This window comes from Oryzias latipes, chromosome 10 (genome assembly GCF_053564925.1).
Source record: "Oryzias latipes strain Hd-rR chromosome 10, Olatipes_Hd-rR_3.1".
Lineage (NCBI taxonomy): Eukaryota > Metazoa > Chordata > Actinopteri > Beloniformes > Adrianichthyidae > Oryzias > Oryzias latipes.
The window spans coordinates 3,468,612-3,492,328 of record NC_136246.1 but is presented as its reverse complement, the minus strand read 5'-3'; the positions used below and the strand labels follow the sequence as shown (position 1 = coordinate 3,492,328).

General features: G+C 41.0%; 1 protein-coding gene across 1 annotated transcript in view; it reads left to right on the top strand.

The window, feature by feature from the left end:
• Nucleotides 1-23,717, top strand: part of rxfp1 (relaxin family peptide receptor 1) — a 159,205-nt gene that overhangs the window by 101,153 nt on the left and 34,335 nt on the right. The window contains exons 4-6 of the mRNA XM_011473132.4: nucleotides 10,177-10,282; nucleotides 12,338-12,409; nucleotides 14,648-14,719. Of these exons, the coding sequence (XP_011471434.1) occupies nucleotides 10,177-10,282; nucleotides 12,338-12,409; nucleotides 14,648-14,719 (250 nt within the window). The remainder of the gene's footprint in view (nucleotides 1-10,176; nucleotides 10,283-12,337; nucleotides 12,410-14,647; nucleotides 14,720-23,717) is intronic.

The window sequence follows — 23,717 nt, the reverse complement described above, 5'->3', positions numbered from 1 at the left end:
CAAACCAAAACAAGCCATGGCTCCATCAAACATTTTTCTGTAGGCAGTTTTTTTTTTGTGAGGAAAGAATGTGGCTGAAACAAGCATCTTTATCCTTTTTTCTGCCTACTCCTCCTCTGTCCTGCTCCCTGTGGTTCACCATCTTGCAGGAGAATCACATGGAAATAACTTGAACTTAAAGTGTAGCAGTGGAAGAAAAAGCCGTCCGCTGCTCCATCCATTACAGCAGTAATAATGCTTCAATCTCTGCGTGATGCAGCAAATAAAATGTCAGATGACCCAGCTGGGAAGCAAAAGACTCAGGTTTTTCGGGTCGAAGGACCGGTTCTCCTCAGGCGATGGCATTTATCAGCACAGTAGTTGTGATCACAGGATCGGCATTTCATTTAAGCCAGAAGCTGCTGCTGATCTTTTTTTTTTTGGTGACTCATGTCTTTTACAGTTGTTTTTGTTTAAGGCCCTAATGGTAAATTCCCTTTTGAGTGAAGATTATACGGAGTCAGACCGCATGTGGACATTATAATAATCCACAAAAGACTGTTGAGTTAATCCTCCAGATATAAAATCAAATGTTTCTGAGTAAAGAAAATGAAGAAAGAAGGAAAATTGGATTTCTTAAAGTAAATTACATTTTTTTATGTTGACCAAAAATGAAAACTGTTATTGATAAAAAAGAGAGAAAACTAATATAGAGCTTGAAGTCACCAAACCTTAGGTTCTGGCCTCGATCCGGACCAAATTAAGCAGACTCGTGGATTTTGTTGCGACTGACGCCGTGTAGATGAGCAGCACATCACGCACTGAAACTTTAGTCAAGATGTTGCCAAAGTTCTGCTGATCTTCACAGCAAAAGTTTCTAATTCAGTGACCTGATGGATCAGAGTGATGTGTACAATGCCCTAAAAAAGACCATCCTCGTGGTGATGAGCAGTAAAATACGTGTTTACTTGTTTTATTTTTCTTTTGTTTTTTCCTTTTCAAGCACGTTTAAGCTCCTGAGCCATATTAAAAAGTACTGTATCATCGACATTTAGCAGAGTTGGAAACAAACAGGACTTTATTTCCTCAGCCATACTTATAGAACCTGATTGGTTCTGGCACATTCTCTCTATGTTTTTTTTCCATACTAAAAAATATTTTGTTGTAAAAATCAGCCAAAGCTGTGTGTTGAAAAAAACATTTCTTAATTTACCAAAGTTTGGGTCATAGAAACTATAGAAGATACAGTTGGAGGCTTAGTGTTCTGATCGATCATTGAATAAAATGTAGGCTACCACTTTTTTCATCTGTTTTTTCTAAGACATTCTCTTTGAAAAATAGTAAAATATTGTTTCTGGTACAGCCCTGGGGTCTGTCGTGATACGTATCCTATTGCCAAATGACACCCCCTCTAAAAATGGACCTGTGCCTGGCTGGCTGCTCTGGACTCTGACTGCAGTCGTTATAGCATTGCATCTTTGTTTGCATTATTCCTGATTACACTTTTTTTTCCACAGCTTTAAGATTCACCACAAATCTGCAAGGCCTCACCCTTCCCTCTTTGTGTTTAATAAATTTGGCAAAAAAAAATTGTAAACTGAACAAAATATTGTTTAAAGATAGTTCCTATGAAGCATGCAGAATGCTTGAAGTAAAATTTCATTTGCTAATTCCTACATGTGGAACAAACCTCAGAAGAGATTAAAGATCAGATGTTTTCATGTTTTTTAGAGATTATTTTAATGACTTGAATATTGAAATGACCTTCTAGGACTTTGTGTCACTTTATCTTTACTTTAACCTCCAGGATTTAGTTACACTTTTCTACAATCATTTTAGCCCCTGCATTCACAAGTCTCTCAGGAAGTCTGATTGAGAAGCAGCCCACAGCATGATCTTACCATCACCATGCCTGATGGTGGTGCTTGGCTTTATTGAATCTTCTTCAAACATAACCTCCAGTCTTATTGTAGAAGAGTAAATGATGTATAACACTTTTTTACCTTGCTTTAAGTGTTTTACAGTCACAGTCCCTCTCAGCCACAAACACACTAGACAACAGACTGGATTTGAGCTCTTTGTTTTCATTACTGCCTGCTGATATATGACATGCAACTGTTGGATGATGTCCCCCTGTGAAGATCCTGCCCCCCTCCCCCGCCCAGGTGTTTCAGTCATGTGTCGCCCCAGTTTCTCTACCAGAAGGCTGTCACTATTCTGCAACGATCCAGTCTATCCCACAACACAGTTTCAGGTTATTTCTGTCAGTTGTGTCTAGTTTTTGTTTTTGGACCACGAATGCCGCCTGCTCCCTTGCCAATCAGATTCTACCCCTACACTGTAACTCGTGACTCACAGACCTAGACTTCTTCCGCCCTGGTACTTCCACCTTCTAATGACTCATGGATTACTGAACTTCACCTGTACCTCGACTCAGATTCCACCTTACCTAAGAGACTACCTGTATAAAAAATGGTTTCATCATCCTGAAAGACTACATTCCCAGTGGGTTGTTTAACAATAACCATTGAAAATTTATTTAAGCACCAGGAACTATCAGTGTGTTGAAAACCAGCACTTCTCCCTGTACATTTCACAACCCTTCATCAAGATGTGTATTAAGTTTTTATTGCTAATATGAAAACTGAACTTCCCTTCAGACTCAGACAACATAGCCCCCAGTTAGTTTCCCGTTTACTCTTTGATAGTCTGCAGTCGTATCTGCTCCTTAGTTGCCCCTTGTGTGCTGGAATTCACATTAAAGTACATCCTTCACTTACCAAAGCCTTGGGTAAGAAAACACTGGACCTACTACACACAGATGCTTTGGCACCACACTCACTAAGTGCACTTATGAGATCTCTGGGTCACTAGTCGGGACACTGTTGAACAAGCTCAGTCACCTTTAAAGGGGAAAGACAAAAGTTGGAGTAAATCTGTTTTCTCTTTCAAAAGACTTTTAACTCAAATATAAAGACTTTAAATTTGATTTTGATCATGAATGCAAGAAAAGTTAATAAAAATAAATCTAAATATAATATTTTTTTTTGTTTAACAGTTCCAGTTGAATTCAGAGATCCAACGGATTCTGGTTTCTTCCTATAAATTTCTCCAATTTATGTTGTTCTTTTATGACTAAAATCATGTAAAAAAAAGGAAAAAAGTCACAATAAATGATCTCAGTGTAAATGATAAAAAAGCAATGGCAAATGTTTGCTGAATGGACACATAACATTTGTTTATGGAGTATTAATAAGGAGCAGCGTAAGTATTTCTACTCTAAGGCAGTAGAAATTGCAGATTTTAACTGTATGAGACAAGATTTGAAATAATAAACAGCAGAAAGTTTGAATTTTCGTTGACTGTGTCGAAATCAGATTTTAAAGAAATCTAGTTATAGATTTAATATTTGTTTTTTAGTTTGTTGTCTGAGATTTCTAAAGTGCATGTTTGCACGTCATTCCTGATTCTTTAATGTATTTATTGTTATAATGAATACATTATTCTAATAATTATTAATAAATTATTAGTTTAACAACTCCCTGATATGAGACTTTAAAAGTCATATCATCATCATGATCATCAACTTTATTTATAAAGCACTTTAAAACAACTGCAGCTGAGCCCAAAGTGCTGTACATCTTAAAAACAAACTAACTGTATCTACTGCTACATCTCTGGGTTGTAAAAAGTGAAATGATCCTGTTTGGAGACTTTAACATAAATTGGCTATGTCCGTCATCTGCTATTGAACGTACTCTTTTTAATAGCTCAAATTTTTCACAGTTAATTACAAAACCTACAAGAATCAGCTCTAATTCTAAATCTCTTATTGACTGGTTTCTAGTAACACATCCAGATAGATTCCAGGACTCAGGCGTCTTTTCAGATTGCCACAGTGACCACTGTATCATAGATTGTAGTTGGAAAATTAAAACTCCTCATCTTCCCCCAAAATTGGTTAAAGTTCGACAAACAAAAACATTTAATACTGATAGCTTTATTGCGGATTTGCTTAACATTAATTGGGCTAGACTTAACTCAATACCTTTCATAAATGAAGCTTGGGACTATTTTTATACTGAGCTACTGAATGTTATTGATAAACATGCACTACCGATTGTGATCCGGGCAAAAGATAAACTGATGCTCTGTGTAAATGGAGAACTGATTAGTCTGTTCAGACAGAGGGATAAAGCCTGGGAGAAATCCCATCGTACTAGTGAAGATGATAGAGTTACCCTGTGATGGGGGCAGACCAGTAACGAAATCTATGGGGATATGAGACCAGGGATGGGAGTGGACAGGGGATGGAGGAGTCCTGCAGGGGCTGAGTTCGAAGTTTTTTAGTGGGCACATGTGGTGCAGGCGGCAACATATTCAAAGACATCTCTCTCCATTGAAGGCCAGAAAAACCACCTCCGGATGAGGTTTAGCGTCCGATGCACTCCACCATGGCAGGACACCTGGGAGGCGTGTCCACAGGATATGACATCTGACCTGAGAGATGAGGGGACAAACAGAGTACCTCTAGGGCAGGGTCCGTGATTGGATTCCTCACCTTGGGCTTGGACTACCCTGGTTTCAATGTCCCAGTTGAAGTTACCCACAATACAGGTCAATGGCAGGATAGTGGTGGTGGTGTGTTCGGTGGAGCAGTACTTGCGGGAGAGGGCATCAGGCTTGACATTGCGGCTTCCAGGTCTGTAAGTGATGGTGAATTGAAAACGATCAAAAAAGAGACACCAACAGGCTTGCCGGGAGTTGAGTCTTTTAACAGTTCGCAGGTAAGCCAAATCCTTGAGGTCGGTCCATACGATGAAGGGTTACTCCGCTCTCTCCAGCCAGTAACACCACTCCTCCAGAGCAAATTTGATTGCCAGAAGCTCCCTGTTTCCGACGTCGTAATTCTGCTCAGCTGGGGACAGTTTACGTGAAAAAAATGCACAGGTTTTTAGTTTGTCTGTGCTTTCCTCCTTTTGGGACAGGACCGCTCCAACACCGGAATCTGAAGCATCGACCTCCACTATAAACTGTCGTGAGGGGCCGGGTCGTATAAGAATGGGAGCCGAAACGAAGAGTTCTTTTGAGCCTGTCAGAGGCCTTTTGGGCCTTTGGAGTCCAATTAAATGGTTGACTGGTAGATGTGAGACGGGTCAAAGGGCAGGCAATACTGCTGTAATTCCGTATGATCAGCGGTAAAAGTTGGCGAATCCCAGAAATTGCTGTAATTTTTTACAGTTATTTGGAGGCTCCCAGTTAATGATGCGACCAGCCTCGACGATGTAACCCAGGAATTGACCAGTATCGACGTAGAATTCACATTTTTCATATTTGACAAATAATTAGTTTTCCAGAAGTCTTTCAAGCACTTGACGGACATGGTTTTCATGTTGGGTGTGGTTATTGGAATAAATGAGGATATCATCCAGATAAACAAAGACAAAATGATTGAGAAAGTGTCTGAGAACATCGTTTACCATTCTTTGAAAAACAGCAGGGGCGTGGTTAACCCAAAGGGCATGACCAAGTTTTCATAGTGTCCCAGGGGTGTGTTGAATGCCGTTTTCCACCCGTGTCACTCTTTGATGCGAACCAGATGATAAGCGTTGCGTAAATCCAATTTAGAGAAGACACAGGCTTCTTGTACAGAGTCGAATACAGAAGTAATCAATCGATGCATGGGCGTAAAGGTGGTAACGCTCTGGCTTTAGCTTTACAAAAAACATTCTTTAAATCATGGTAACAAGAGGGGATTTTAGAAAGGTCCACATCACAAGATCTATAAGTAATAAAGGCTGAAAAAGAGGGTATGGCTGATTTAAGACAATTAGCAATACAAAAGGCACTCCAATTAATAATATGACCCTGGGTCCAATTAAACTGAGGATTATGCAGTTTAAGCCATGAAAAACCCAGTACAATAGGAGTATGGGTGGATTGGGTAATGAGACATTGGATAGATTCTCTGTGGTACCAGAAGTTAGTGGAGGCACCATGACAATTAACAATGTGTGCACAAATGATCCGGCTGTTATCTCAGAGGCATTCTGTCAGCATTTCTCAAAATTGCCTCTTATTCAACCTTCTTCTCACTCCGTTTCTCATTGTGATGAAACGAGATGACACATCTCAAGGGGCTTATCCTACAAACAAATAAATTGAAAATTGAAATTGAATTGAAATTGAACATGAAGGAGTAGTTACATTTATCTTTCATTTCATTTAGTTAAATGTATAAGTTACATCTGGCCCTTTGAGGACAGCCACTATGCTGATGTGGCCTTCAGTGTAAATGAATTTGACACCCCTGATGTAGACACATAAAAACATACAAAAGAATTTTAAAATTAAAATGCACTCTCTTTTACGGGTCCCAGTTAAAGGTCGAGCAGCAGCTTTCAGTATAAACATTCTTACAGCTGACCAGGTGAAACGTGACATACAAAGCTTGACTTTTGAAATCTAATTACAAAAAAGGGCATTTCTTCTGTGTGATCAAGAGACCAGATGGAAAGAGAAAATGGATTTTTGAATGGAAGAAGCTTCAAGCTGTTTGTCAAGGTATTGATGGAAAAAGGAACAGAGGAGGAGTTTCTGAAGGAGGACTTTGATAAGAATGTTCTGGAGGTTAAGAGAGGGTCAGAGAAGATGATGAGTCTTAAGCTGAAAGCTGAAGGTGTGATGTTGAATGTCCTCAGCGGTAATGACCCTGTTATTCTTCCAACCCAAGGGAAGGGAAAAGAAGATGCAACATAAAAAAGAAGTTGCAGACTGGAGTGCTGTGATAAAGTGCAGCTTTTGATTAGCTTTACAAAAGAAAAGCCTTCAGAAAAACAAAGTTAAACCTGTAGCTCACATCACCCAACAAACAAACTCAGCATTTAATCAAAAGTCTCTGATACAATGTACTCTGAACAATAAGCTCCTCCACACAAGTCCAAAACAAAGAGGACTGGAGCTTAATGTTGGGGGCTTCACCAGGGGCACGCTGACCACCAGAAAGAGTGTAACAAAAGCTGCCAGCACTGCTAAGAAATGACAGTTTTTTAAAGCAGGTGTGGATCCTCAGTCATTGGTTCCCAGCAGTTGCCATCATGTGACTCAGGTGTAGGAGGCATGTCCGAGCTCAGCTGCACCTCCCAGCTGAGACACCTACAGGAAGCACTCACTCAGACTCATTTCACCCTATCCATCCAAACTCTCACAGAGGCATACACATGCACAAAGAGTGCTGGACATACCAGGGCCGTAACAAACCCCCAAGTATGATGTTAGCTAAAGAGCAGGAGAAATTCTGGAGGGAGATGGATGAGGAGATTCAGCTTATTCCCAGAGGGAGAGAGTGGTGATCGGAGCAGACGTTAACTGACATGTGGGTGAAGGAGGAGATGAGGATGTGATGAAGTAGTTTGGTGTTCAAGACAGAAATGCAGGACAGATGTTTGTGGACGTTGCCTAAGGAGTGGAAATGGCAGTGGTGACGATATTTTTAGAAAAGATAAGGAGCATAAAGGTAAATTTAAGAGTAGACAGAGAAACACACAAGTTGATCTTATTCTGACATTGCAATCTAAAGCAGATTGGAGACTGCAAGGTGGTGGTTGGGTAGGGTGTAACCTGATTGCATAGGAGAGTGGTCTGGACGAGGACTGCTGGTGAGGAAGATGAAGATGATGGTGGAAGCTGAAAAGGAAGAGTGCTGTCTTTGGGAGATCAGGAAGTTCTTCCAGATGACTGAAGAACTACAGCTGCAGACTGGGAGGAAGGTGCTTGGAGTTTCATCTGAAATGAGGAAAGCCGATCAGGAGACTTGGTGGTGGAATGAAGAAGTTCAGGAGTCTGTTCAGGGGAAAACGTTAGATAAGAAAAGAGAAGGAGATGTGGCACAAGGAGAACATACTAGGCTGAGTGAGGACATGTATAACAGGTCAGACAGAAAAGTGTGAGAGGTGGATCAGTACTGTAAGACAGAGAAATAGAGATGGAAGGATGTTCAGCAGGTTACAGCGATGAAGGAGAGATGGGAATGCATTGACAGGTCCCACGTTTGATGGAAAGATGGAAGTAGGGTTGGGCGATGTCCCTTAAATTGGCAGTTGATGATGTTTGCAGTAAACAATCGGGATGGTCGATGGTATTGTCGGGGGGGGGGGGGGGGGGGGTAATTTTTCATTATTATATAATTATTATTCCTTGTTTTACTTTATTATTTTATTTTATTTCCCAACCAATGACTCATCCGCGAGGATCCAGTATAAACTGAGGGAAGTGACTTTAACAAAAAAATAAAAACAAAATAGAAAAGAAGTAGTCGCTCCTGCACTTGAAGCGAGCTGTGGAGCGAGCGACCGTGTCTGTGAGCAGAGCACACGAACTTACAGCTTTGTGTTTGAAAGGAAGGGAGGATGCTTTGTTACGTGTGGAAGACTTAGGACTGGGATCCGTCCCGCAGCTCTAGGTGAACGAGCTACCGAATTCAGGAGAAACGGGTCTTCCGGTAAAAGTGTGTGTCCGAGCAGAGCTCGGACAGTCAGCTCACACAGTGGCAGAAATGTGGCTCAGTCCTTAAAAACCGTTTAAACAATCACGTGGATTTGTGTTTCCAGTCGTGTCCCGACAAAAAAAAAGGTTGATGTTATTCCCACATATTTACGTGCAGCCAGGATGCAGAATGAGGCATTTCCCGCATGAATTATTTTGTTCATCCAAAGCTAATGTTGTTAGCCCGTGTTAGCATACAGCTAATCCTGGCTTCTTTCTGGCTCCGTTCTTCCACAGAAAAAGCATTGGTTACACGGATTAAAATTAAAACAATGAGTGAACAGGCGCTTCATAATAACCGTAACATTAAGCTGACATAAATGTAACCGCTCGGCGGAACTAATTTCCTCTTCCGGTTTTTCAAACCCTACTGCACATGTGCGACTGATTTATTCCGACCGAAAATGTAACCATATTATCATGCTATAATATGTTATGTTATAACATATGTTATAATCTGAAAAAGGTTTTCTAGGCCCATGTACACGGTTGGATTCTAATCCGACCATTGATCCGATTACGATATTGTAACCGCGGCTTATGGTGTCGTCTCGCAACGTGGCGGGGGCGTGGCATCACGATGGTGTCTCTCCATCATGATGTCAGTCACCCATCGCGATGGACGATGGTATCGTCCATCGGCACAACCCTAGATGGAAGGAGAACTTTGAAGAGCTGATGGAATATGGAACATGTTAGAGAGCACAGAGGAGAAGAGGTGGATGTTGAGGAGCAAGAAGCAGAATCTCTGAGGACCATGATGTTTGCAGATGACATTGGACAATTATTTCTTTTGATGAGTAACTGGGGATCCCCATACTCACTTTTCCCTTTGTCCCCATTAAAGGACCCTTTTGAATGAGCCGTCTGTGCATCTACCTTTTTTTTCATCTTGTCTTCATCATGTGAAAGCTACTGTGCTCTGTGACCTTTTTAGCCCAGCCTAGTAAATAATTCAAGCTATTTCTTTTGTCCCTGCCATCATTTTTACATGTAACTTAAAAGGGACATGCATCATTATGATGTTTTTTTAAATCCATGAGATTGTTTCATGTTAGTAAATAGCTGTTGCTCATATGTAGCAGTTATGCAGTGGACATGTACTGTGGAGAACATCCAGAGCAGAAATACTGTTTCCCTTTCCATCTAGAACAGAAACAAAGAACCTGCCTTTATATCAGAGAAACACCAGACAAGCCAGCGAATGTCATCCCCCTAGTGACTCACTGCTCTTCCTCTCATGTTGATCATTTTCCCTGTTGGGTTCCTCTCAGCTTTCATCATGGCTGTCAGGTCGTCGACATCAACTTATGACAAGTTGAAATCTCACTCTCTGCCTTTACAGTGTAAACAACAGCCTGTTGTAAGCATGTAATTATCTGTGGAGGGAAGATGGTCTTTGAGCTGAGGAAAGTTTTTCATGAACTTCCTTTTGTGTCCTCATTCTTTCGGTTTCCTTCAACCCTATTTGACACATCTGAACCGAATTAACAGGAGTATCATTGTGATCATGTTGTCACCCCTGATAAAATCTGCCTTCGTTTCTGAAAGCAAGGAGGCTTTCAGCTGCGAGCTGGTGCTCATCATGCCTTCACACATATGCAGGATGACACTTTGACTGACATGTCCTCTGATGCCCCTCCCTCTCTCCAGTACTGGGTGCAGTTCCAGAGCGGTGCCAGTGTTTAGACCTGGAGCTGGACTGTGACAGTGCACGGCTTCAGAATATTCCAGAGGTGGCGATAAATATCACCATGATGTGAGTAGACAAAAATCTTACGACCGTCTTTTTCAGCACACAGAGCTAAAGTAAACTTCAGAGAGACTCACCATCAGCACAGCTTGTCGCAGCTCACGTCAGCAGATGTCAACCTTCAGAGAATCCATCAGAAATGGAGAGGAGAAGTCATTTCCAGAAAAACCTTTTCAAAAAATAGAAGACAAAATTGTTGCCTTTCAAAGAACTATGATTTTTTGTGTCATAAATGAGAACTGTCCAGTGTCAAATCTTCCAAAGTAAGCAATTACTGAGTTGTGTTTGTGTGATGCTGTCCACAAAGGAGTGTTGAGTTTCATTTCAAGGATAATAATAATAATAATAATTACAATAATAATAAAGCATTTAAAAAACAAAGGAAAAAGATAGTTAAAATACTAGAAGAAATGAGAAGTAATTATAATTTCACACTTCCCTGCATATTAAAAAAAAAAGTTAAAAAAACTACTGTTGGAGAGTGACTTTATGTTTTTCCTGCAAGGATGCTGACTTGCTGCAAATTTCATCATATTGTAAATATTTCACCTTTTTAAGAAGGGCTGTCAGACAGATCTAACTTGACAGGAATGCTTCCCGTTAAATTTCCACATTTTCCTGCATTAAAACTGCCGTTTTGTGCAGTGAAAATGTCACAAAATCTCCTAAAGCATGACTGCAGTTAGTTCAGCCTCATAAAGATATGCTGTATTTGTTATGGCACTGATTTAAGGTTGTCAGGGAAGCGGTGCTGTGGATGATCCAGAAGCAGGAGGCTAAATCCTGGAGGGCAAAAACGTTTGTGCAAAATGTGGTGTGATAAACTGGATGTAAGTGTGCTAAAGACACAGGATAAAAGGAAACTGAAGGGTCTAACATGAAGAATCAAAAACCCTTAAAAACAAAAAAGCAAAATCTGAAGAGAAAAAGGGAATTCCTGAAAATAGCCCTAACCCCTTCAAGCTGTATGTTGCTCATTTGAATCGTACAATGAAATGTAGGACTTCACTAAATTTAGCTTCACATTGAACAGAAACAAAATATTGGAGAATATTTGTTTTATATAATTGGAAATGAAGTCTGGAATGAAGGGGTTAATATTCATTTCCCGGCTCTCATTACAGGGCTTACCTTGTCTAGGTAAGCAGCCCATTATGACAAACACAGAAGCTATGAACACACCATCATCAGCTGTCACTCATCAATCAAGATACCAAAAGTCGTGACACTTCAGGAAGACATGAGTAATTTTTTCAGGTTGCTTAAGATGTTTAGTTTTCCACACAGAAATGGGTTTCAAACCTTTTTGCTTCGAGGTGACCCTTCTGTTTCATGGATGGCAAAAAGAACTTGGTTTGGCCTGGCTCAGCTTCTGCATAGAGCCGCGGGTGGGGAATAAAAGCAAGTCAAAGCTCCTGGGGCCGTGCATGGACATGCAGCGCCACATATATGCATCGTTTTAACAGCATAACTTCTGGAGGACAAAATGCACTTTTTTAATTCTTGTAATAACAAATTTAGAGGACAGGGGGCCAATGAGACTCAAGATTTCCCAGAACCCAGAAAAACACAAGAAGACACTTTAATAGACTTAATCCGTTAAAAGCTTTGGAAGAAGCAGCCAAATCCAGCAGTCAGTTTGACGTCTCCCAACAAAATTAATTTTCAAAACCTCTGAGCGGCAGCTCACGTTGTTTGTGTTTTCGCCGATTTGTAAAAGAAAACTTTTTTTTTCCAGATTTACCATCATGAATTTCCTGAACTTTTAGTATTTCTGCTGTCTTTGAACCATAGTTTTTTTTTGTCTTTCAGTAAATTAAGTAAAATTATTTAAAAACCAAGTTAAAACAGGGATTTCTTTTCACATTTTAAATATGTTTTTATTTATTTTAGGTTCACATTAATCTATCTTCCCCATCCCTTAGATTCCCATTTCGCACAAACAGTCTCATGTGAATGACTAGACAGCACAGCTGTTGTAGTGAAATGGTATTTACCCTTTAAATGCGTAATGTTCACGTGAGTTGGACTGTGTTTTAATGAGAATCTGGCATCCGGCAGGTCCCTGCAAAGAAATAATCTTCAGAGACTGAGAGCAAATGGATTCTTTATCTACCAGAGTCTGCAAAAACTGTGAGTTCCCCACAAAGTCATTATTTCTTTTTCTTCTCTTTCTGAAAGCATAAACTGCTCATTCTGGGTCCATTACCACAGAGATAGATACTGTATGTTGCTCTAAGGTCCTCTCATTGTGGAGTATACAGCAGAAGAAAAGTGGATGTTTGGAGGAAAGTGAATGCACATTACCATGTTCTTCTCTGTGAGCACATGTGGGTTTATTTTCTTATTAGCATCCCAATATGCCACAAACAGAGGCATCATGGGAAGAGGCTTGGCCCAAAAAAATCTGGTAGATCAAATTGTCAACGTTCAATCAACATGACCAGTTTTTTAAGCTTCTCTAATGTTGTGTTCACACTGGGATACTCTCATGGACTGGATGTAGGAGCAATTTGAATGGGTGGGGAATGCTGATGGGCTGCACCCAAATCGATATTTTTACTGCACCAAGGACCCCCCCCCCCCCCCCCCCATTGAACAGAGTGCAAGTATACAATGAGAAAGCAAATGTTTATCCAATGTAAAATACAGTAACAATAACAAAAAGCCAGGAGTGTTAGTTACATAAATGAATGCAGTGTGATAATGATTTTATGGAAATAAATTCCCGCTTTGGAATTGAAAAACATATGCTATTATAGAATATAGCAGAAAGATTTAATATATTCATTGTGTAAAATATCTCATTATGCTTTTTGAGTTTTTGAAAAAAGATATAGTACATTTTTCAATTAAGGATGGCGTCCTTTTTAATTCACAGAATTGCCAACCGCATAAAAAATTGATCATGAAGCAGAAATTAATAATTGAGGTTTTTCTGCCCAGCTGGAATTCTATGACACCAAAACTTCTATATATTGGAAAAGAGCTGTGAAAGAAAAACTCTGGAGTAAGATTTGTGAGATTTGCTCCACTTCAACATTTCACTCCAGACCTCTTCCAGCTGTAGGTGGCGGACATGTGCTAGAAAAACAAAAGCAGAAACTGCTCTCCCTGCTGCTTCCTGCCTGTCCGGTGTGAGCGCCACGGGCTCAATGCGTGCGCCACACATGCCCGGTGTGGACGTAGCTTCAGATGCAGACACAATGGAGGCGATGTAAACATTATAATTGATTAATGAACAATCTAATTTTTTTTGTCAATGCAACAAAGAAGCATCACAGATGGACCAGTGTAAATCAGGCTTTAGGTTTTCCTCTGTTAGTCACATTCGCTTTCACTTTATGATCATTCAAAGCTGTCTTCATTTAAGTTGGTCATCTTTAGTTTGTTTGTGTCTGGTCTTCGGGTCATTTATTTTAGTCACCTTTTTTGTTTTTCTCATGTTCATGGTTCCTGTCATTATTGAGTTTATGTAGTTTTTCACTTTGGGTCCATCATAACTAGTGATGGGCAGATGAAGCTTCATGAAGCTTTGAAGTTTTCTTCTAATTGGTTCAGTCCAGTGCAAAGCTTCTCGAAGCTTCATTTGCATTTTTAGGACTTAAAGGATAGTAGAAGAGTAGGACAGAATATCTGTCACAATATCAAAAATAGCAGTTGGTATGAAATTGTAGAGCGTGGCGTTTTGCAGAATAAAACTGTCACTAAAGTAAAGAAGTGGAAAATGACCATTTAGAAAATGATGTAAATGGTCATTTACGGTGAGGTGAGAGTGGTTGGGGTTTGGACAATGATTGTGTTTTTGTAACATTGAGTGATTCTTGTTTAGGGGACACATCAGTAGTTTTTATTTAAAAAGTTTCTCGGGAATCTCAAAATTCCCTCCTCTCTACCTTTATCCAAACTGTCTGTTTGGATAAGCAAAAACCCCACAGAAGTGCTAAAAGAAAAATGTAACTTAGAAAAAAGCAAAATAATATCTAGTGGATAAACATAGTGCAGTGTATTGGTGAATGATCTAAATGATCTTCAGCGGCCTTGAGGAACTAGCCCTTTTTCTTCTTTTTGCATTTTTTTCTGTTCTTTGTCAGAGCGCTTTGGGCAGCTGTTGGTACTTCATGTTTTTTCTAGGTGCTTTGGCCCTCTTTCAGTCTTTGCCGCCCTCCTGAGAGCAGAGCAAAGCTAATCCTCCTCTGTTCATTCAAACCAAGTCTGTGATGCTTTCACACTGTGAATGTTTCCTTAGAACCCAAGTTCTATTCATTGGCTTCTTGGAAAACCCCAAGTTATGCTTATGAACTTTACTCCTTTAAAGTTTGCTTTGCATTTTTTACATGATTATTCATAAAGTTTTTCTGCCCCCCACAGATATCTGCAGCACAACAGAATCCAAGACGTCAGTCCAGATGCCTTCAGAGGCCTTCATAACCTGACAAGGCTGTGAGTAACAGCTTATCATTTATTCAGACAACTGTTGGAAAAGTCTCTGATATCAAGTATTTTCAAAAATGGAGGCTCTTCTATGGCTTTTAGACATAAGATGATCTAACACAGCAAGGGTTCAGGAACTCTAACAGGAGGAACGGACTGTCAGCAATAGGTGCAGCAGAAAAAAAGACTTAAAACCAGGATACTGATAGTCTCTTAAAAAGAATGCTGTATTGTAAAAAATCTCATTCAGAAACAAAAAGAGAAAATCCTTGGTAGGTAGACAGCTCCTGCTGTAAGAGTTTAAATAATTTGGGGGAGGGAGGGAAGGATGAAGCATGAGACTGACAGCTGGATAGGTGCAGCAGCTGCACTGACGCTGTATCAATGTGTTGTAGTGCAGAAGGACCTGAGCCCAAAGGCAAAGCTCTGGATTTACTCTCGTGACCTGTGGTCATGAGCTATGGGTCATGGCTGGAGGGATTCAAACTGCTGAAATGAGTTTCCTCATCAGAGAGTCCCTTAAAGATAGGGGAGGAGCTTTGTCACCTGGGAGGAGCATGGAGTATCCTCCATAGAAAGAGAGGCCACTTGAGATGGCCTGGTCATCTTTTTCGGATGCTTCCTGGACGCCCCCTTGGGGAGGTGTTCTGGACATGTCCCTAAGAAGACCCAGGAATCGCTGGCCTGAGTCAGCTGACCTGTTAGCACTTTAGGGTCCAGTTCAGGCCCCGTATAAGCTGAAGATGAAGGGCAAAATTATGATTTCTGACCACCCTCCTAAAAATAATCATCAGTATAAAAACATATTAAAACCAGATGAGAGGAACAAACTTAAGGAGGTAGAGACACTCCTATCAGGAAAACAGACTGTAACTGGGATAATGGGCTTTTTCCCATCTGCTGTGTGTCCATTAGTTGCGCTTCCAACTTATTTCCGCATCCAAAAGCCTGCTCTTGTTCCCCTCTGCCCATGGTGCCTCTGTGGTCACAACAGGAAGCTTATAGCACTGGTTAACACAGATGATTTGTTTGCCAGGACTACTGTCCTTCAGTCATAGTCATTCAGCAGTCTCTGTCGTGCCACTCTTCCACCGCCTCCGCACATGCCGTGAACTGCCCGTGTTCCCACTCTATTGTGATCCTCCGGTCCTTTTAAAGAAAATCTTCCTTATTCATCCTGAGATGGACATTTTTAACTGGTCCGCTTGCTTTCATTTTCCTTTTTATTTATAAAATACACACGTACACACACACACACATAAAAAAACAAGGGCACGGTAAACCAGCATGCACAATAAAACCAAAGTAAAGTGCTCAAATCAGCAATTATGAGAACAGATACAGTAGGAAAAAGTATTTGTCAGTCAGAGATTCTGCAAGTTGCCCCACTTAAAAACACTAGAGGTCTGTTATGTCTATCTTACTTCAACTGTAAGAGAATGAATGAAAAAAAACAAGAAATGACTTTGTTTTTTTAAACATTTTTTACAATGGAGTAAAAAGTAAAATAGCAAACAAGCAAGAAATCTGCTCCTTACACACCTGTTTCTTCCCTTTAAGATCCTCTTCTATCCTCCACTTGTTACATTTATTAATGCCTCCTGTTAAAACTGGTTATCTGTATACAAGATACCTGTCTACACCCTTAAACAATCAGACTGCAACTTCTTCACCATGATAAAGACCATAGAGCTGTCAGAGGACAGATTTGTTGCTAGTTTTTGCTTCTATTTTGTTCTGTCATGAATTCTGCCTTCCTGTTGTGCTGGTCCATACCGTCATCACTGTCTGAGTCCCCGGCTTCCTGGTTACCCCGACAGTTGGTTTTGTTTGACAATTTAAACCTTATTTTGCTTGGTACCACCTGCCTCCCGTCTCTGCATTTTTGGTCCTTCGTCAACCCCCCTACTTGACAGACAAGACTGCAAACCTGAACAAGACTGGGCTGAACCGATCTACAATAAGGAGCTAGCTTGATGAGAAGAGATAAACTATTGAAGCAATCTAATAATTGCTTCAATAAAAAGAAAAAAAAGAAAAATCACCAACAATCTTTCTCCACCTGGAGCTTGTAGCGTGCTTCATTGCCTTCTGACTGTTACATTTCTCAAACCTTGAGATTTAAGGAAGAACTCTGAGTCCATTAACAAGGAATGTGGGACTCAGACCCTATCCAGTCACATAATCATCTTTCCAGATCTTATCAACACATCTCAGGATTAGTCCTCACTGACATGGTAGAAGATCATTGCAGAGGAGATGACGTTAAAATGCTACAGGTTGTGAAATGATCCAAATCTAAGAGTGGAAGAGAAATTGAGGTTTTGGAGATAATTGTAGTTAGCAGCAGGCCTCATAAAAGTAACAACTTTTCTTAAAGACACTCTCCAATGAAAATTGTGTTTTAGGTGTTTTAAACATGTTCTATTGGCATTTTTTTCACGATGGAGGACATACAGTGCCTCGTGAAAGTATTCGGCCCCCTTGAACTTTTCAACTTTTTGCCACATTTCAGGCTGCAAACATAAAGATATAAAACTGTAATTTTTCAAAATCATGAAGTGGAATGAAATTTATTGGATATGTCAAACTTTTCAAACAAAAAAAAACTGATAATGTATTCAGCCCCCATAAGTTAATACTTTGTAGCTCCACCTTTTGCTGTGATTCCAGCTGTAAGTCTCTTGGGGTTTGTCTCTATCAGTTTTGCACATCAAGAGACTGAAGTTTTTACCCGTTCCTCCTTGAAACAGCTGGAGGTCAGTGAGGTTGGATGGACAGCGTTTGTGAACAGCAGTTTTCAGGTCTTTCCACAGATTCTCGATGGATTCAGGTCTGGACTTTGACTTGGCCATTCTAACAGTTGGATATGTTTATCTGTGAACCATCCCTTGTAGATTTTCTTTATGTTTCAGGCTCCTCCCCCTGCAAAAGAGTGCAGACGCTTTTTCCCCTGCTCCTGCCGCTTCCTGGTTTATTTGCTTTTTAATCATTTAATTAATTATTTTTAATTATTTTACCTCATCCACAACTCCTGGAATATCAGACTGGTCATCCTTTTTTGTGACTTCCACCTATACAAATCAATATCTTTACGTCTGACAAGCCAGCGACATGTCCGGAAGAGGAAGAAAAACGCTGTCGGATCTACCAACAAGAAATAAAAGAGCTACAAACACGGATATTTACTTTGGAAACTGAAAATGGACTTCACAAGACCCTTCCAGTAACATCGGGTGGTAAGAAGCCTGCTCTTACCACAAACGAGAAGAATAACAGTGACATAGACCTGAGTGATGTTGTGTCTTTTCCAAAACTTTGTGCGGAGGAACTCTGTGTCAAGCCAAAGCGTAATGATGACAGAACATCTGAAATAAAGCTCACAAACAGATTTTTACCCCTAACACAATGTGATGTTAAAGAACAAAGTGAAATTGGACCACAGAATAGGAGTCATAATGTTGGCAACAAAGCACAGGCAGAAAGAAAATCTGTGCCAAACGTCAAGGTGAGAGATACGCTGCTGCTTTGAGATGGCGCTATCAGTGGAGTCAGCCACAGAAGACTGCAAACTTTATGTTGCCCAAGTTCTACTGTTCCAGTGATTACAGGACTCTTATCTAAAGTCTTGTACCAAGGAGTCAAACGAATAATCATCCATGTAGGTGCTGTCGATATCAAAAAAGAACAATCTGAACGTCTGAAAAAAGACTTCATCAAGTTATTTAAAGAGATTGACAAAGTAGAGGTTGAAGCATTCATCAGTGGACCTCTTCCTAACATCGATGGGGTGTCACTCAAGTTCAGCCGTCTGTTTCAGCTGAACAATTGGCTCTCCAGAGAGTGTGCTTCCAGAGGATTCCATTACATTGAGAACTTCAATACATTCTGGAAGCGAAAGGACCTATTCATGGGAAGAGGCCCACACCTGAACAGAGGTGGAGCAAGAGAGTTAGTGAAGAACATCCTCCACGCTCTGGGGCAAAGAGGCCAAGGCCCTGAAAAGGCAGTAAGGAAGGACCGAGCCAGTGTCCCAGGAACCACAGCACAACGGCAACAACAACTACCCCCACCACCACCACCGGTCAAAGACTTGGATCCGGCAGCACCAGCACCACAACCACCTCCATCTAAGGACTCAGCTGCACCAGCATCACAACAACCACCGCCAGCTAAGGACCCAACCGCAGAACCACAACAACAACCACCAGATTTGGCCCCAGAAATACCACCATCTGACCAGCTGTGGGCGCCCCCTGCTACGTCTACTCCCAGTGAAGACTCACTTTCCTTTTCGCCCCCCCCCCTTTCACCCATGGCCCTACCTAGCCATTTTGATAGCCTCATTAAGTCAGGAATTAAGATGGCTCCCCTAACACCTGTGAGCCTCACACCACACAGGAGCTCTCCTACCCCTCCAGCGCCCCCTCCTTATCCTTCACCCAATGTCCCTCCAACACGTCCTTCATCCAAAGCCCCTCCAACATGTCCTTCATCCAAACCCCCTCCAAAACGCCCCCTCCGTCGTTCACCCAAATCCCGTCCAGCTCCCGCTCCTCCTGGTCCATCACCCAAACTACCCTCAACTCGACCTCCCCTGCGCGCCTCTAGACGTGCTATCCCCCAGAGCTAGGATGAAACAGGCCCCCAGTGTCCTAGGAAAGGTTATGTCAAACTGGGGCCCTGTGATGAACAGCTTCCTTCTGGTGCTATACCTGTAGTTGCACCACGTAGAATTCAAAAAAGGGCAGTTAGACTGTCCAATCAAAGAAATCTAGTTGATATCCCTTGCAAGAAGGTTTTGACCAGTCCCAAGGAAACTAATCTCAAACTTGCTGCACTCAATGTCAGATCTTTATGCAACAAATCATTTTTAATCAATAATCTTATCTCTTCTTTTAATCTTGATTTTATGTTATTACTGAAACATGGCTTGACAAAAACACAGGAAACATAGTTCTAGTCGAATCAACAAACATGTATCGGAAATACGAGAAAATAAAAATGGTGGAGGCGTTTCTGCACTGTTTAGAGATAATATTGCAACCCGCAGACTATCATTTGGTGTGTTTTCATCATTTGAGTATGTGTCCTTTAAGATTGAGTTAAAACAAACTCCTCCCTTACTCTGCATAGTCATGTACAAACCTCCTCAGCACAGCCAAAGTTTCATTGATGATTTCACTGAAATGCTCTCAGTTGTGTGCACAGACTTTGATGGTCTAGTCATTACAGGTGATTTTAATGTTCATGTTGATAATGTCAATGACAGAAATGCAAAAGAGCTCAATGCTGTCCTTAAAACCTTTGATCTAATTCAGCATGTAAGTTGCCCCACCCACAGCAGAGGGCACACTCTGGACCTGCTCATCACAAAGGGGGTTAATGTTTACAATGTCAGTGTGGTTGATGTCGCCCTCTCTGATCATTTCTGTGTATTCTTTGACCTGTCTGTTGCTCCGAAACCACCGCCTGGCCCTGCAGTTTTCCAAAGGAGACAAATAAATGAGAGCACTAGGGCACAGTTTGTAGAAATGATAAACCCTGAAAACGCCTCTGGTGCCAATGTTGATGAAATGCTGAATTCTGTTACTTCTAGCATCTTGAATGTTCTGGATGCCATTGCCCCAATGAAGGTTAAATTGAGAAAACATAGACAGAAAGCTCCCTGGAGGAACGATGATCTAGTCAGGGCACAGAAACAACAGTGCCGCAGAGCTGAGCGAAACTGGCGCAGGTCAAAACTCCAGGTTCATTATGAAATGTATAAGGGGGAGTTGTACGCTTACAACCAGATCTTATGCAGAACAAGGGAAAGGTACTTCTCTGAAATCATTGGAAGTTGCAGCAGCAACTCTCGTGTCCTGTTCACAACAGTAAACAGATTAACTAACCCTCCAACCCAGCTACCAATAGAACTGGTTTGCACACCTAAATGTAATGAGTTTGCTGTATTTTTTAATGACAAAGTTCACGGCATTAAAAAAGCCATCAACTCCACAACACATATAACTATCGAACGGCCACCTACTCACTCTAAGCTGACTCACTTTGTACCTGTCACTGACCAAACTGTCCAAGAGACCATCACCCGTCTGAGCTCGTCTACATGCTGCCTTGATGTGTTACCCACTAGATTTATAAAGTCTGTCCTGAACAGTGTGTTGCCATCAATTACTCAAATAGTTAACATGTCTCTTCAATCTGGAATATTTCCAGAGGCCTTAAAAACTGCAGTCATTAAACCTCTCCTGAAGAAGAGCCGTCTTGATCCCACTGTACTGAATCATTACAGACCTATCTCTAATCTGCCATTTTTAGGAAAAGTCCTTGAAAAAGTTGTCTACCAACAGCTCACTGATTTTCTCTTATTAAACAATTCATTTGATGTTTTCCAGTCAGGTTTTAGACCCCATCATAGCACAGAAACTGCTCTTATCAAGGTAACCAACGACATCCGCCTGAACACTGATGATGGCAAAGTCTCTGTCTTAATCCTGCTAGACCTGAGTGCTGCCTTTGATACTGTTGATCATGGGATCCTTTTTCACAGACTCCAAGACTGGGTTGGCATCTCTGGATCTGCCCTAAGTTGGCTCAAGTCTTATCTGGAAGACAGGAAATATTTTGTTGAAATTGGGAGTTGTGTCTCAGACTACATGGCCTTGACTTGTGGTGTGCCCCAGGGATCGATCCTGGGACCCCTTCTGTTCAACCTCTACATGCTGCCACTAGGGCAGTTAATACGCAGTAATAACATATCTTATCACAACTATGCAGATGATACTCAGATCTATGTGTCACTGACAACAGGTGAATATGGGCCGGTGGATTCACTCAGCCACTGCCTCCAACAGATCAGTGCGTGGATGCAGAACAACTTTCTCCAGCTAAACTCAAACAAGACCGAAGTTATTATTTTTGGCCCACAGAAACAAAGAGAAAGTGTCAGCAGCTACCTTCATTCTCTGTCTCTAAAACCCTCAAATCAAGTCAGAAACCTAGGGGTAATCATGGACTCTGACCTGAACTTTAACAGCCATATCAAGTCAGTAACATCAGCGGCATTTTACCATCTGAAAAACATTGCCAAAATCAAAAACATAGTGTCAAAGCCAGACCTGGAGATACTTATTCATGCATTTGTCTCCAGTAGGTTAGACTACTGTAACGGCCTGCTCACCGGCCTCTCCAAACGAGCTGTAAAACAGCTTCAGTACATCCAGAATGCTGCTGCTCGAGTCTTGACCAGAACCAGGAAGTATGATCACATTAGTCCTGTTCTCAGGTCTCTGCACTGGCTCCCTGTACCTGAAAGAATAGACTTCAAAGCAGCTCTGCTAGTGTACAAGTCTGTCCATGGTCGCGCACCAAAGTACATCTCTGACATGTTAGTGCCATATGAACCATCTCGTACTCTGAGGACCACAGGGGCCGGCCTCCTGTTGCTTCCTAGAGTCAGAACTAAACAAGGGGAATCAGCGTTTCAATATTCTGCAGCTAAAATCTGGAACAGCCTCCCTGAATTCGTAAGACAGGCCTCTTCTGTGTTCATGTTCAAATCTAGACTTAAAACATTTCTGTTTAGCCGTGTATATGACTGAAAGGTCCTATCTGCACTTTTCTTTCCTTTCCTTCCTTTATTTTCAAATCAATTTTCAATTATTTATTTTTTTTCTTGTCTTTTAAAGTAAATTTTACGTTAATTATTTCTATGATGTATTGTGATTTTAATGCATTTTTCTGTTTTGTGAAGCACCTTGAATTACTTTGTGTACGAATTGTGCTATACAAATAAACTTGCCTTGCCTTGTTTTGGATCATTGTCTTGTTGGAAGACAAATCTCAGTCCCAGTCTCAGGTCTTTTGCAGACTCCATCAGGTTTTCTTCCAGAATGCTCCTGGATTTGGCTCCATCCATCTTCCCATCAATTCTAACCATCCTCCCTGTCCCTGCTGAAGTAAAAGCAGGCCCCAACCATCATGCTGCCACCACCATATATGAAAGTGGAATGGTGTGTTCAGGGTAATGAGCTGTGTTGCTTTTATGCCAAACATAAGGTTTGGACCAGACCACCGCCTTCCACATGTTTGGTGTGACTCCCAGGTGGCTTGTGGGTAACTTCAAACAACACTTTTTATGGATATCTTTAAGAAATGGCTTTCTTCTTGCCACTCTTCCATAAAGGCCAGATTAGTGCAGTAAAAGGCTGACTGTTGTCCAGTGGACAGACTCTCCACCTCAGCTGTAGATCTCTGCAGATCATCCAGAGTCATCATGGGCCTCTTGGCTACATCTCTGATCAAACTCAAACTCAAACTTTATTTATTTATATAGCGCCTTTCATTTCAGTTAAAAACACAAAGAAAAAAAAACACACAAAAAAAAACACAAAGCGCTTCACATAAAAGCAGATAAAACAGTCATAAAAACCGAAAATTGTTAAAAACAGCAAACAAAGGACAATCACACAAATCAGATCAGTCTTCTCCTTGTTTGAGCTGAAAATTTAGACGGACGGCCGGGTCTTTATAGATTTAGAAGAAGAGGCAGGAAAAGGGAACCCTGAGCTGAATCTGAGACAGATTCAGTCTCACTGTTCTGCACTGTTCACTGAGTCACATCAATGCATTGACACAGCCTTTTTGATGGTAATGTCATCATTCAGGTTGGTTTTATGTCCAGGTCATGTAGGGTTTTTCAAATATTTCAAAAATATTTTCATTTCATGTCAGTAGAAAGCTTTTTTATCATGTACTTTTAATATTTGTTTAAAGTTGCTTTAGCAAAAATAATGAATTGCTCTTTTGCTGTTAAATCTGTCTTAGAGGAATGTGGTTTCTCTTTCATTTACGATTCACAGCGTTCATCTCTCTGCTTTGAGCACTGGCACAACATACGAAAATCACTACGGTTAATGTCATAGTCGTGGAGTCTGGGAGTCAGAACTGAGCTTCAGAAAAGCCTTAATTTCTGGAGGCTTTAGATGGAAGAGCAGAGCCGGCA